The 14,784-nt window shown below is 38.2% G+C and overlaps 1 protein-coding gene and 1 pseudogene across 6 annotated transcripts in view; one reads left to right on the top strand and one right to left on the bottom strand.

The window, feature by feature from the left end:
* Positions 1-14,784, bottom strand: part of LYPLA1 (lysophospholipase 1) — a 41,437-nt gene that overhangs the window by 7,995 nt on the left and 18,658 nt on the right. For 3 of the 6 annotated variants that reach the window (XM_072804625.1, XM_072804626.1, XM_072804631.1), the window contains 6 exons: positions 13,468-13,533; positions 11,298-11,345; positions 9,071-9,141; positions 5,746-5,819; positions 3,232-3,333; positions 1,346-1,522 (listed from right to left, as the gene is read on the bottom strand). In XM_072804625.1, coding sequence (XP_072660726.1) covers positions 1,346-1,522; positions 3,232-3,333; positions 5,746-5,819; positions 9,071-9,141; positions 11,298-11,345; positions 13,468-13,533 — 538 coding nt within the window. The remainder of the gene's footprint in view (positions 1-1,345; positions 1,523-3,231; positions 3,334-5,745; positions 5,820-9,070; positions 9,142-11,297; positions 11,346-13,467; positions 13,534-14,784) is intronic. The other 3 variants (XM_072804627.1, XM_072804628.1, XM_072804629.1) reach the window with 3 other exon arrangements.
* On the top strand, positions 10,075-10,432 carry LOC140620407 (ATP synthase subunit f, mitochondrial pseudogene; annotated as a pseudogene).

The raw sequence follows: 14,784 nt of genomic DNA, 5'->3' as shown, positions 1-14,784 counted from the left end.
TGTTCCCTCCCACCCTGAAATTCTTTTTCCTAAAATAACCTAACCAATTTTTTTAGAAGTTTGTGTATGTATGTGTGTAATCTCTACACCTGATGTGTAGAGACTCAAACTCACATCTCCAAGATCAAGAGTCGCATGGTCTTCTGACTGACCCAGCCAGGTGGCCCACGATTCTGAAATTCTCTCCTCTTGCACTCTCATTCAATGTCTAACTCCTCCTAATTCCTCCCAAAGTGTATCCCTCAGCTTCTTTCTCATGATATTCTCCCATGGTAACTCCTCAGTGATTAACAATATTGGCAATTAGTCTAAATCTCTATTACAGGCTTGAGCTTCAAACAAGTATTTCCAAATTCCCACTTTGCATGGGGGTACATCAATCCCAGTATGTTCACTAAACTCAGTATCATCTCCTTCCTTTTACCCTAAAACTGTTCCTTGTACCTACCTTATGAATGGCATCCTACTCTAGGACAGCCAGCTTTTCATATTTCCTATCCTACGGTCCCTTCTCTATATACTTGCTATCTAAATCCTACCCATTCTTCCAAATCTAGCTTTTTCTTCATGATCTCAGTACTCCCAAGATAGAATTAATCTTACTCTTCTCAGTGTTTTAAAGAACTTTAAACACTTATTCCCTTTTATTTTTTTAAGATTTTATTTATTCATGAGAGAGAGAGAGAGAAAGACAGAGAGAGAGGCAGAGACCCAGGCAGAGGGAGAAGCAGGCTCCATGCAGGGAGCCCGACGAGGGACCTGATCCGGGGTCTCCAGGATCCCACCCTGGGCCAAAGGCTGCACTAAACCGCTGAGCCACCAAGGCTACCCACTTATTCTCTTTTTTAATATTTATTTATTTAAGAGAGAGAGCAAGTGAACACACAGAAGCAGAGGGAGAAACAGACTCCCTGCCAAGCATAGAGCCTGACAGAGGGCTCCATTTCAGGACCCTGGGATCATTGATCCAAGCTGAAGGCAGATGCTTAACTGACTGGGCCACCCAGGTGCCCCTAAAAACTTCTAATATAACACGTCACATTCTGTTTTCTACATAATTATTTGGACACATATTCTTCTCCCCTATTTTATTTAGCTTAAATTTTAATAAAAAGGACTGCTTTTGTCTATGAATTATGTTCAAAAGTTGCATGTAATAGGAACAGTGAATATTCGTTGAATTAAATTGGATAAACTCTGATCTAAGTCCTGCAACCTATGATTCAATGTGAATTCATTAATTAACTCCTCTAAACACCAAAGCAATTAAATGTTACTTATCTTAAATATATTACATGGAAAAGGTGCAAATATGTCTCTGTAATCACTGGTTCCAAACAATTACCTGTTGACATGAACCGTGCATCATGCCTTCATAGGTTTTGAAGGTTACATTGGCTGGATTTACTAATGTTTTTAGCTTTTCGGCAGTAAGAGAAGCAAATGTTAGGGGAACTAAAAAATCGCAATCTCCATGGCACTGAAGAATAGAAATATCTCTGTTAACACCACTGATAGGACCCTGCAAAAAGAAAAGAAAAGTAGTATTATTTACCCAATTATAGAGTATCACGCCAGGCATTTACAACTATAAATAGATATGTACATACAATATGCTATTACTTATACCATAGGTTCTATTCGGCCACAAAAATCAAATTCCTTCTATCCCTATACTCCCTACAACTCTAAATATTTTAACTTTTATAGGGCATATGATTACCCTGTCTTGTATTATTGTTTTCCCAATGAATTGGTTCCTTGAAGCAGACTGTATCTTATTCTTTATATGTTCACAAGTGTCTTGAGATGAGAGGTATATTTTAGCTAAATCATGATATTCTCAGTTCTTATTTAATTGATTTAAATAAGATGGTTAATAAACAGAACTTAGTATGTGTAAGACACCAAAGAATTACTACAGAGTGATGAGAAAAAAATCCTATATTTAAAGATGAATTTGAAAATACATGTCCACTTCTCTCATGCGTATTATAGATTGCTTTACACTATTGAGTACTTAGAAATTCTATTCTATGGTAAAATTTTGTTATAGGGCAGTAAAAATACTAAATATTCAAACATATTATTTCTATATATAAAAAATGTTTGATGCATTTTTAAATATGTACATTTTAAATATACATATTAAACACTTCAAATATAAGATTTATGACAAAAGGACTTATTTCTTACTCCATTCTAGGGAATCCACAATAAAGATAGTGTAGTAAACAGATAAAGCCTAGTAGTACATCATGAAAGTCCAAGAAAATTCTTTTTAAAAAAGGATGACTGAGGGCAGCCCGGGATGCTCAGCAGTTTAGTGCTGTCTTCGGCCCATGGTGTGATCCTGGAGACCTGGGATCGAGTCCCACATCAGGCTCTCTGCATGGAGCCTGCTTCTTCCTCTGCCTATGTCTCTGCCTCTCTTTCTCTGTGTCTCTCATACATAAATAAATAAGTAATCTTTAAAAAGAAAAAAAAAGGATGACTGATGTGAACTACGGGCTTTGGGTGATGATTACGTGTCAGTGCTGATTATAACAAATGTACCACACTGCTACGGGGTATCCATAGCCTGTGCACAAATGGGAACTTTCTGTGCTTTCTGCTCAATTTTGCTGTGAACCTAGAAATTCTTTAAAAATATAGTTTAGGGGATCCCTGGGTGGCGCAGCGGTTTGGCGCCTGCCTTTGGCCCAGGGCGCGATCCTGGAGACCCGGGATCGAATCCCACGTCAGGCTCCCGGTGCATGGAGCCTGCTTCTCCCTCTGCCTGTGCCTCTGCCTCTCTCTCTCTCTGTATGACTATCATAAATAAATAAATAAATAAATAAATAAATAAATAAATAAATAAATAAATAAATAAATAAATAAAATAAAATAAAATAAAATAAAATAAAATAAAATAAAATAAAATAAAATAAAAATAAAAATATAGTTTACTGGGCAGCCTGAGTGGCTCAGTGGTTTAGCGCCACCTTCAGCCCAGGGCGTGATCCTGGAGACCTGGGATCAAGTTCTGCGTCAGGCTCCCTGCATGGAGCCTGCTTCTTCTCCCTGTGTCTGTGTCTCTGCCTCTCTCTCTCTCTCTTTGTCTCTCATGAATATATTAATAAATCTTTAAAAATATATAGTTTATTAACTTAAAAAAAATGAACCTGTCGTCAACATTATCTGTGATCTTTTAGTTCAGTAATCTAATGTTGCAAGTACCAGTCTGGCTACCTGTGGAAATGAAGTCCGTAGTGGAAGCCAGCAACTTAGTGCAGTGACACCAGCCAGTTTCTGCTGTGTGGTAAGAGCAGTGTATAAAGATAAAGCTCCTCCCTGGAAAGACAAACAGAGAAAAGTTAATACACATTGCAGCAAGTTGCTAACAGCAACTTAAACAGGTTTCTTGTTACTAATAATGACCATTAAAGAAAAAAAAAATCAACCTGGCTGATTGATGTCAAATCAAATCAAGCAAGCTAGCAGAAATACAGATGTCCTTTAGGACATGATTCTCTACACTGAAGACCACTGTGAGAACATAGCAACCACCCAGTCAGTCAAGAAACAGTTAATTGTATACTTAAATGTACTTACAACTGCCTTAGGAATATTCTCGATTTATAGTTATTTTCTCCTCTGAAAAGTCTTAGGTATAAAATCAAACTTAGTCTTAAGTTGGTAGTCTTTTCTACAACAAAAATTCAAGATAAGAAGAACTCTGTAGTAGACATCTTCAGAGTATCTGCCTTTCCAGCTTACAATACACTGCGCTCTGGGAAGTGGATTCCCATTAGTCATCTGGATGCCATGTCACCATGACCTGCCTATGGTCCCCATAGGAACTTAAGATTCTTTCTCATCATCCAAGATACTTATGTCCCTTTTCTTAAGATCTTGAAATTGGAATAGTGACTGTCAGTCTGTCTCTCTGCATGGCTGGAACAGTAGCCCATAAACTCAGAACTGGAAAAGCTATAGGCTGCAAAGGTGGAAAGTGCCAACTGTAGATGAAGAGGCAAATGAAGCAGATGGGTAGAAAAACAGGAGATGCGAGAAAGACGGCTTTCTAAGTTTTGGCTATTTCCTGAGGCCCTGCTTCATTCTCATCCTTAGTTTTCCTGATATTCCACGAACTCATAACTCTCTCTTTCTTGCTTAAGGTATGAATTCCCTTCTGTAAACTGTAATCAACAAATCTTAACTATACAGTCTCCTACATTAGATCTCCTACAGTCTCCTTCTTTTTCAGATCAAGCATTCATTTCTGTACCTACATTTATGTCACAAATGTATTACAACTGACCTTATCCTGAACTTTAACAAACACCAAATCAGTAATATCTTTTTATTGTATCAACAACACATCTTTCTACTGAATCCTAACTTTTAAACAATTCCGTAATTCTGACATTGTCCTATTTCAGGTAGTATGAACACGAAGTTGTTGATTTAGAAGATTTACAGATTGGAAGCTGAGAAATTTGGGGATAGGTGACAAAGTAAACATGCAACAAGCTGAAATAGAGATGTAAGGTCAATACGAGGTAATTACATCTGCAGAAAAAGGATAGAAGGTAGGAGAAAAACTACAGAAAAAAGAAGAAAGATGCCAAAAATAAACATCATATATTTAAATCTAAAGTCTATTATTTTTAAAAGATTTTATTTATTTGACAGAGACACAGAGAGAGAGAGAGAGAGAGAGAGAGAGAGAATACACACAAGCAGGGGGAGCAGCAGGCAGAGGGAGACGGACAAGCAGACTTTCTGTAGAGCAGAGAGCGCAATGCCAGGCTGGATCCCAGGACCTTGGGTTCATGATTAACCAACTGAGCCACCCAGACACCCCTAAAATCTATTTTACAAGACAAAAAAAGGAAAGATGATAGAGTGACATCAGCAAATGGGACATAGGTCATTCCTAACTTTGCTTCCTCTTACAAGAACAAACATGCAATCACTGACAGAACATCACTGAGAGAATCCTAATATACAGATGGGGCTGGGGGAACTGAGGCATCCCTCTGCACAGAGATACAACAGACCACACTAAAAGGTAAGAGAAGCAGCTACACACTGGTCACATTGCCCCTCTCCCGAGCCAGTGAGGCCCCATCCCCACCCAAAGAGTCTCCCCAGAGCTTTTGGTTCCTGCATTGGGAGAAGAGAACCCAGGGGGAACAATCAGCAACCCTTGGCATCATGGGTCACTCTGTGGGAGCCCCTACTTGGATTTTGCCCCAAGAGGATTGCAGGGGAGTCCATGGGTTCAACCACAGGATCTGTGACAAAAAGAAGGAAGAAATTCTCTTGTTTTCTACCTTATTGTTCCAACAGTAGTCTCTTCCTAGGACAGGGGAGTTATACCTGTGTGTATTAGTTTTGTTTATAGGGCTATACAGTGTCAACTTAGATATCTATGTGTGCTAATTATTTTAAGAAAATACATTCCGAGTTCCAATCAATTTACTTATTAATAAATAGATCTTCAAGACATAATCTAGAAGTTGAAAGCAATTGCTGGAAAGAGAACTAGAAAAACAAAAGAGTACATTCTCATAATTAACTATATTCAGTCCAAACTTAATTCAGCATTAAAGAAATAGTAAAGATAATAGTATATCAGATTCCGTAACACTGTAAAAAACAACAACAACAAAAGAACAACAACAAAAAACGCAACTCCTCCATAGAAAGGGACAGAATCCCCAGACTCGTAGATAAATCACCCAAACTTTACCTTACCTGAGAAAATCCTCCCAAAACAATTCTGTTAGAAGGGATGCCATTCTTCACCTCTTGCTCTATCAAAGCTTTTACTAAAAACAACATAAAATTAAATCACTAATACTTTCAAAGTTATGTCTAAACGTACCATTTTAAATAGGGTGAAATTAATTACAAAAAATACACAGTATATTAAACATTGAAACAAGTGAAAAACTTAAAACGCCCTACACTAAAATACAAAACTAGAATGTATTTTCATTATAAAACTCATTTTGCAGGGGTTGCTTAAACTGTTCAATTATTTCTTATGTAATTTGTAAACAACACTTCTTTCTCTTATCAATGGATATTCTTTTATTTATGGTCAATTCTACTCATATACATTTATATTTTTCTCTCTTCAATGAATCATAGAAATTTGTATCTAAAAGTTGCCACTTTAAAATATAAATAAAATAGATTACATGGTTTGTCATCTATAGTGTTTAAAAAGTTCATTCTATTATTTTAAAAACTATAGTACTAATTTTTCCTATAGTCAGTAAAATGATGCAGGAAAACAAAATCAAATGAGTTCTTCTGCTTCTGCAAAATACTTTGACACAATCATTAACTATAAAACTTGGTGACTCCTAGAATTTCCTTTTTCTTTATAATCTGTCCTGTGTTTTTTTAATAACTGCACCTTTTACAAATTATGTCCTTTCATTTTTAGATATGTTTAAGAGTTTCATTTTTTTAAAAGATTTTTAAATTTATTCCTTAGAGAGAAAGACAACAAGTGAGAGCATAGGGGGGGGGGAGCAGGGGGAGAGGGAAAAGCAGCCTCCCCACTGAGCAGTGAGCCCGATGTGGGACTCGATTCCAGGACCCTGGGAGTGTGACCTGAGCCAAAGGCAGATGCTTAACTCACTGAGGCACCCAGTTGCCCTGTTTCATTTTTAAGATTAAACTTCCAACTTCATATTTCCTGTTTCTTAAAAACTAAAAATCTGCTTTTTTTTTTTTAATTTTTTTTTTTTTTTAAATTTATTTATGATAGTCACAGAGAGAGAGAGAGAGAGAAGCAGAGACACAGGCAGAGGGAGAAGCAGGCTCCATGCACCGGAGCCTGATGTGGGATTCGATCCCGGGTCTCCAGGATCGCGCCCTGGGCCAAAGGCAGGCGCCAAACCGCTGCGCCACCCAGGGATCCCCTAAAAATCTGCTTTTTAAAACACTGCAAAAACAAATGCCCAAATAAAAAATTAATTTTATTTTTATATAAAGTTTAATTCTTAGAATAGGTATGAACAGCAATGTTCTGACTATGGTAGGGAAGAATGGCCTAGAGAACAGTAAAAAAGAATTTAAGAAATAAAAGAAGTGATGAGAAATGTGAGGGATTTATTTAGGGGAGACTGTACAGCCTCAGTCAGATGAAGGCTGCAGAAGTGGCAGAAATAGGGGGCACCTGAGTGGCTTAGTCAGTTAGGTGGCAACTCTTGGCTCAGGTCATGGTCTCAGAATTGTGAGATCAAACCCCAAGTCAGGTTCTGCACTTAGTGCAGTCAGCTTGCCCCTCTTCCTCTGTTCCTCCTCATTGCTTATGCGCACGCGTGTGCACACACATGCATGCTCGCTCACTCTCTTAAATAAACAAACAAACAAAATCCTAAAGAAAAAAATAAAAAGAAGTGGCAGTAAAGGCCCAGTTGTGAGGAGGGAAGGCTCAAGTAAGGGCCTAGGGAATGTTAGCTGCTGGCCAGCTGGCAAGATATTGGAGCCACTTCCCCTGAGTTCACAAAACTTTACTCATCAAGGTGACACCAACCACTGAGATAACTAAAGACAGCCCTCAGCGGTAGAGCAGGGCATTCTAATTTCAATCACCTTTTGCTTAAGGGTGAGGGCACCACTGTGCTCCCTGGACCTAACCTGAGCAATCTCTTCTTTGTTCAGGAGCATATTCTTGTAGGCCTCAAACAGAGGCTCCATTCTTTCCTAGCTCTCTGAATCTGAGCCTCACTTTCTCTAATAATACATCATCACCTTGTAGAGGAAAGAAATGGCAAGTATGTCACAGGCCAACTCTATCACTACGATGGAGCTCACCAGACCTAACAGTCTTCTCCACAAGGCCTCACCCCTCTCTATCTTCCACAGAGTCCAATAACTCACTCCCAAATCCAATACCTATTTTTGTCATCTATTATTGTTTGACAAAATCCTAGCTCTAGGATTCTCGACTTGATCTACTTTTTGATGATCCTAAAAGCCACTGTTCTTGCTTTAATGGTCCCAAAACTCCAATACATTGTATCTTCCCTGTTTTAAAGTTTTTAAGAGTTCATCTTTAAAAAGATCTTTAGGGGCGCCTGGGTGGTTTTGTCAGTTAAGCAGCTGCCTTGGGCTCAGGTCATGATCCTGGAAGCCTGGGATGGAGCCTCGCATGGGGCTCCCTGTTCAGCGGGGAATCTGCTTCTCCCTCTGCCTCTCACCCTGCTCATACTCTCTCTCTCTCTCTAATAAATAAATAAAATCTTTAAAAAGATTTTTTTAGAAGGACCCTACTAGTTTTTAAGCTATTTTGGAAATTTTCAAATAAATATAAAAATAGAAAGAGTATGCAATAACTCCCAGGTACACATCACTTCTGCAATTATCAATTCATAGCCAGGCTTGTTTCATCAAGATCTGTTGTGCCCCCACCCGAGTACTCTCAAGTCAATCCCCCCCCCCACACACACACACAAGGATGCCTCTATACATTTTCTAAAACCAGATTTCTCCCAATAACTAGTATTCTTCCATGCTTTCATCCTAAAAATAAACGGAATTATCATGTTCATAAGAAGCATGGAATACCAACCAGAGAACACACTTTGGATTTTCTGTAAAGTAGAGCTAATACTTACGCCATAGAATGTTAAAAGAGATGACTTACAAGAATTATCTGATTTAATAGCTGAAGTGTTCAATCAGTGGCATCTATTATTATTATAACACTAAAATTAACCAACATAAATTACAATCTATAGGATTATATCACTATACCCATCCTTATTTCAAGTCTTCTTAGTGAAGATAACTGGCCACAACTATTAAATTGCTATTTTTTCCATTACCCTATATAAATCAAAGCAAAACAGAGACGAAGTTTAATAAAGGCCAGTCTTCCCAATCACCTCTTCATTTATAGTTAAGGGAGTCCAAGTAGCCATAGTGGCAAACAAGTTAGAGAGTGATCAGATCACCTTCTAAGTTTATATAATTGTATCTTATTTCATTAACATCAATAAAACCATTGAACCTACGAAATAAGAATGTTTTTGTCTTTATAAAATGTTTCTGTACTTACCATTTTCTGCTGCCTGTTTAATTCCAGGTTCATCCTCCTGTGAATCTGGTGAAAGCCCAAAAATATCAAACCTGGAAAATAAGGCTAAATCTTAAAAGCTATTTGATTATAAAAAAATGCAATCATGGTATGTTTTACTAAACTCAGGGCAGTCTGGACAGAAAGGGCTAGCCATGAACATGAAACTCAAATTAAAATGTCTACAGAGACGAAAAACTTAAATATGTGAATCTGACATTTTATGTGTTCCTTTCACCAACCAGATACAGATTCTAATGTTAAAAAATCACAATGCCACATAACCTCAGGGTAAGAACATCTAAGAAAATACCTAGTCCAATCTACAGCTGAGCAGGAATTCTCAATGCATACTTCTCTAAAAAGTTTGCAATAGGGATCCCTGGGTGGCTCAGTGGTCTGAGTGGCCTTCGGCCCATGGCATGATCCTGGAGTCCCAGGATCGAGTCCCACATTGGGCTCCCTGCATGGAGCCTGCTTCTCCCTCTGCCTGTGTCTCTCACGAATAAATAAATAAAATATTATTTAAAATAAATAAAAATAAAATAAAAGGTTTGCAATAAATTCCAGCCATCCCTTTCCCCTTCTGTTGCATCCTAAGTCAATCCAAAGGAACACAAGGACTTTACCACATCACTCTCAATACCTCACACATATTGAGCACAGGTATTATATTATAATCTATCCACATTCTGCAAAACTTTTTCATCACACATTGTAGATACCTCCAACTAAAGACCCAAGGGAAGCTTTCCTCTGGCCCTATACACTTCTCTTCCAAGTTATATTCTTTCATTATTGTCGCTAGCAACATTAGCTGGAAATTCTGGTTATGGATGGGATTTTGCCAGAGAGGGAAGATGAAAGAACTAAAGACCAAAGTAGGCAAGAACTTGAGAAAGTTGGCAAGGAATCCAGAAGAGATAAAAAGGAAGTGGAGGCATGGGTAAGAAATGGGTGAGAGAGCAGACACCCAGGACTCCAAGATGGCGTCATCCGTACCAATGAAGGAAAAGAAGCTCATGAAGGTGAAACTAGGAGAGCTGCCAGGCTGGATGCTGATGCGGGATTCCACCCCTAAGGGCACTGCTGGAGCATTTCAAAGAGGTTACTACCAGCATTACAAGTATATCAATGTGAAGAAAGGGGGCGCCGCTGGGATTTCTATGGTGCTGGCCGCTTATGTGCTTTTCAACTACTGTCGTTCTTACAAGGAGCTCAAACATGAACAGCTACGCAAGTACCACTGAAGAGGGCCCAGTGTGGAAGCACATTTGGCATTCCTGACCATGACTTTTGCCTGACATCCTTGAATCCTTCCATTGCCTAATCCACAATTAATATCCAATAAAAGTTGACTGGTTAAAAAAAAAGAAAGAAAGAAAGAAAAGAAATGGATGAGAATAAGTAGAGAAACAAGATGACAATAGATTGGAAGTAGCCTAGAGGAATGAAGAACTGACTCTACTTCCTGACTATAAAATATACAGGGAATGTGAAAATATCTTGAGAGGGTGGAAGAGGAAGTGGTTTCCTTTAAAATTTGTCAACTGGGCAGCCCGGGTGGCTCAGTGGTTTGGTGCCACCTTTGGCCCAGGGCGTGATCCTAGAGACCTGGAATCGCGTCCCACGTTGGGCTCCCAGCATGGAGCCTGCTTCTCCCTCTGCCTGTGTCTCTGCTCGTCTCTTTCTCTCTCTCTCTCTCTCTCTCTCTATGTGGGTCTCTCACGAAAAAATAAATAAAATCTTAAAAATAAAAATAAATAAAATAAAAAAATAAAATAAAATAAAATAAAACTTGTCAACTTTCCAGAATGGCAAGAAGTTGGAAGGGTGAAAAACTGTTGCTTAATCAGAGTGTATGCTACATGGGGGTCATTCAAATGCTGGGTCATTGAAACCAGCAAAGGTTTATCAAGCAGTAGGAGATATTTTCTACAATATTTGTGTTTACCCATTTCCTCCTATTTCTGTACCTACTGGTGCAGCTCCTTAAGTTTACCCCTAACTTTAAAAAATACAAAACTTTAAGGTTAAACTTAAAAGTTTACAGTTAAAGTTAATTCTGTAACTTTGCAACCTAAAAATAGCTAATTAAAGTTGCTACATGCAAAAGCACTTCCAGTAAAAAACAAAACAAAAAACCCAAAATTTTAAAAAAATCAAATAAGTATAAATAAAAAGTTCTTATTGAATAATTCTTACTTACCAAGAAGGCATAGCCATGTTCATATTCAATGTTATAGGCATAACTGGTCTACACGGCAAAGAAAAAAAAAAGGCAAAATCAGAGTAATGTAACAAGGCATAAAACCTGATAAATTCCATCAATTAAGGATAGGTAATTACTTGAGGCTTACACAAAACTGTATGCTACAATTTTAAAGTATAAACTGTGTCACCTTGGGATCCCTGGGTGGCGCAGTGGTTTAGCGCCTGCCTTTGGCCCAGGGCGCGATCCTGGAGACCCGGGATCGAATCCCACGTCGGGCTCCCGGTGCATGGAGCCTGCTTATCCCTCTGCCTGTGTCTCTGCCTCTCTCTCTCTCTCTCTCTCTCTTTGTGTGTGTGACTATCATAAATAAATAAAACATTTTAAACTGTGTCACCACATCCACACCTGTGTCATTTTTTCTACATATCCTCTAGATGTGTTCTGAAGATGGAACAACAGCAGGAAAGGACTAAGTTTGGCAAATAAAAAACATTTTTCTTTTCCAACACCCTTATTTATTTATTTATTTTTAAAGATTTTATTTATTCATGAGAGACGGCGGGGGGGGGGCGGGGGCAGAGACACAGGCAGAGGGAGAAAGAAGGAGGCTCCACGCAGGGAGCCCAATGTGGGACTCCAGGATCACGCCCTGGGCCGAAGGCAGGCGCTAAACTGCTGGGCCACCCAGAAATCCCCTCCAACACCCTTATTTAATAACTTTCAAACCAGACACGACAAGGAAAACAAGTACCCAAGACAGTTGGAAATGTATAAAATAGGAGACTCTGGCTAAGGGTATAAGGAAACCAGCAATTTACCAAATGGTCAGATTACATTTTTGCTTATTTTCTAAGTTTTATCTATATACTTAGTTATTAGAGACCTCTAAATAAGTATGAGAAATATAAGTCTTGCCTAAGTGTCCACTACACCCAACTCAAATGATGAAAAATCTGGATAACCTGAATGTAGCTCTAGGCCCAAAAGGAAAGAAAAATAAATACACTGGAACTACATCTAATCACTATCCTCCTAACTCATGAAATGAGTCTAGCTTAGTGGTTATAAAATCTTATCAATTCTTTGAGAATTGATAAGAATTTGAGAATTCCCCTAGATTGGGAAATAGCCTTAAATCAAATGAATCCTGGGGTCAATTACAGCAAAAATTCTAACATAACCAAGAATTCTGTCTCTTAATTGAATCAGAATAATAGCGGACACAGCCATCCTTGCCATAGTATTCAGCCACAGTATTAGCCTACAGAAGTCAGGTAAACCTTCTATTTCAGGATATTTCTTACCTAATCAGATACTTTTCCTCTTTCCATTCTCTTTTCCCATTTATCAGCTCTACTGCTACTACCACTTCTGAGGATGAATTACCTACTAGCATGAATCTAATCCCATTTGTCTTCTCCACAGCTATTGTTTCTCGGCAACCTTTTGACCTAAACCCTTGCCAATCTCAACAATTTTCTGAGTCTGCTCAAACTTTATATAGTTTCTGACATACAAAAACATTTTTCAGAATTTGAAACCAAATCTATCAGACTTCAAAACCTGTGTTCTTTCCACAGTATATCACATTGCCTTTATCTGATAAAATTTAGGAGTATTTTCCACATAGTAAATAAAGCTCTCTCACAAACCTGTCAAGTAAATAAATCCCCTTCAGAGATACCCCACAGATACCTTAGCTCTCAGGTGTTTGTATATGTTAAGGAATTTTTCTAGCTCTGAGTTCATACGATCTCCAAGAAAGCATTATTTTAAATCTCCCAACAAAAAAGAAAAAAAGTTCTATGTAGCTAAGTTACCAGTTTAGTTTTAAAGAATTTACTAAGCTTTACTCTCAAACTGAATATTTAAAAAGATAAAAACAAATCATAGGGCAGCCCCGGTGGCTCAGCGGTTTGGCACCACCTTCAGCCCAGGGTGGGATCTTGGAGACCTGGGATCAAGTCCCATGTCGGGCTCCCTGCATGGAGCCTGCTTCTCCCTCTGCCTCTGTCTCTGCCTCTGTCTCTCTCCTCTGTCTCTCATGCATAATAAATAAAATCTTTAAAAAAATTATAATCAAATGCTTTTCTAAGAAAGTAAAGCTATCACAATTATTCCTCTCCAGATTCTGAATCACAAATGTAAAGATTAAAATACTTACGCATGTGGGCAGATGTATTTGATATGTGAACTTCTGATACCCACAAAGGCTTCTGCCCATCCATGCCTGGTAGACAAATTATATGAATGATGCCATTAGATACCATTTTAAATTCTAATAAATTAGTAACAGAATAGGAACTTTTAAAAACTTACAAGAATAAATGTTAACTCCTTATAATACCTTAAATGTGTGGACCATCAACGCTATTAAAACACCACTATCAACCCAGAAACAACCAAAAGACTACTACGCAAGCTTTAAAAATAAAGATGATCTCTCCTGATTTCTGCAGAACACTGTGTTTTCTTTCATACATTTCCACAGGGCTTTACAATTTAGAAAATATAGATATGTTTCTCTCTTTATAACCTCACAACGTGCCTAACAAAGTAGGTAAGACAAATAATAATGATGACAAAAGCTACCTCAGGAATAAATCAGTTATCTAAAACTCTACATGCTAAAAAATAAATAAAACCCTACATGACTACTGCACCACTAAAAATAACTTTATTTAATGTTCGTTCCTTGTGTGTATTATGTAGATATACATGTTCAAAATGGAATAATAGAAAAGCTTAAAATCATAATCCTTCAAGCCAGAAACAAGCAGTTAATCTTTTGATGTAGTTCCTGTTTCAATTTTTTTTCACATATTTCACTTAAGAAACAGAATTTACAAAAATGGGATACTATACATATATACAATTTCTTGTTTGTTTACATTCAACATTATAACTGATACATTTTACATTATTTTTTACTTTTTAAACATTTTTGGGGGGAGTGGGGGTAGTGGCAGAGGGAGAGAAAGAATCAGGCTCCATGCCCAGCGAGTAGCCAACATGGGGCTCAATCCCATGACCCTGAGATCATGACCTCAGCAGAAATCAAGAGTTAGCTGCTTAACCAAATGAGCCACCCAGATGCTCCTACATGTTACTTCTATTAAAGTATAAACTAGAGCAGCCCTGGTAGCTCCGCGGTTTAGCGCCACCTTCAGCCTGGGGCATGATCCTGGAGACCCAGGATCAAGTCCCAGGTTGGGCTCCCTGCATGAAGCCTGCTTCTCCCTCTGCCTGTGTCTCTGCCCCTCTCTCTCTCTCTCTCTCTCTCTCTCTGTGTATCTGTCATGAAAAAATAAATAAAATCTTAAAAAAAAGTGTATAAAGTAAAAACTTAAGGGGTGCCTGGCTGGCTCAGTCTGTAGAGGATGTGACTTATAATCTCAGGGTCATGAGTTCAAGCCCCATGGTTGGGTATGGAGCCTAATTTATTTAAAAAATAAATTAAAATTAAATAAATAATGTGGCA

This window comes from Canis lupus, chromosome 28, assembly GCF_048164855.1.
Source record: "Canis lupus baileyi chromosome 28, mCanLup2.hap1, whole genome shotgun sequence".
NCBI classification, from domain to species: domain Eukaryota; kingdom Metazoa; phylum Chordata; class Mammalia; order Carnivora; family Canidae; genus Canis; species Canis lupus.
The sequence above is the reverse complement of the archived record's forward strand: the minus strand, read 5'-3'. Positions and strand labels throughout refer to the sequence as shown.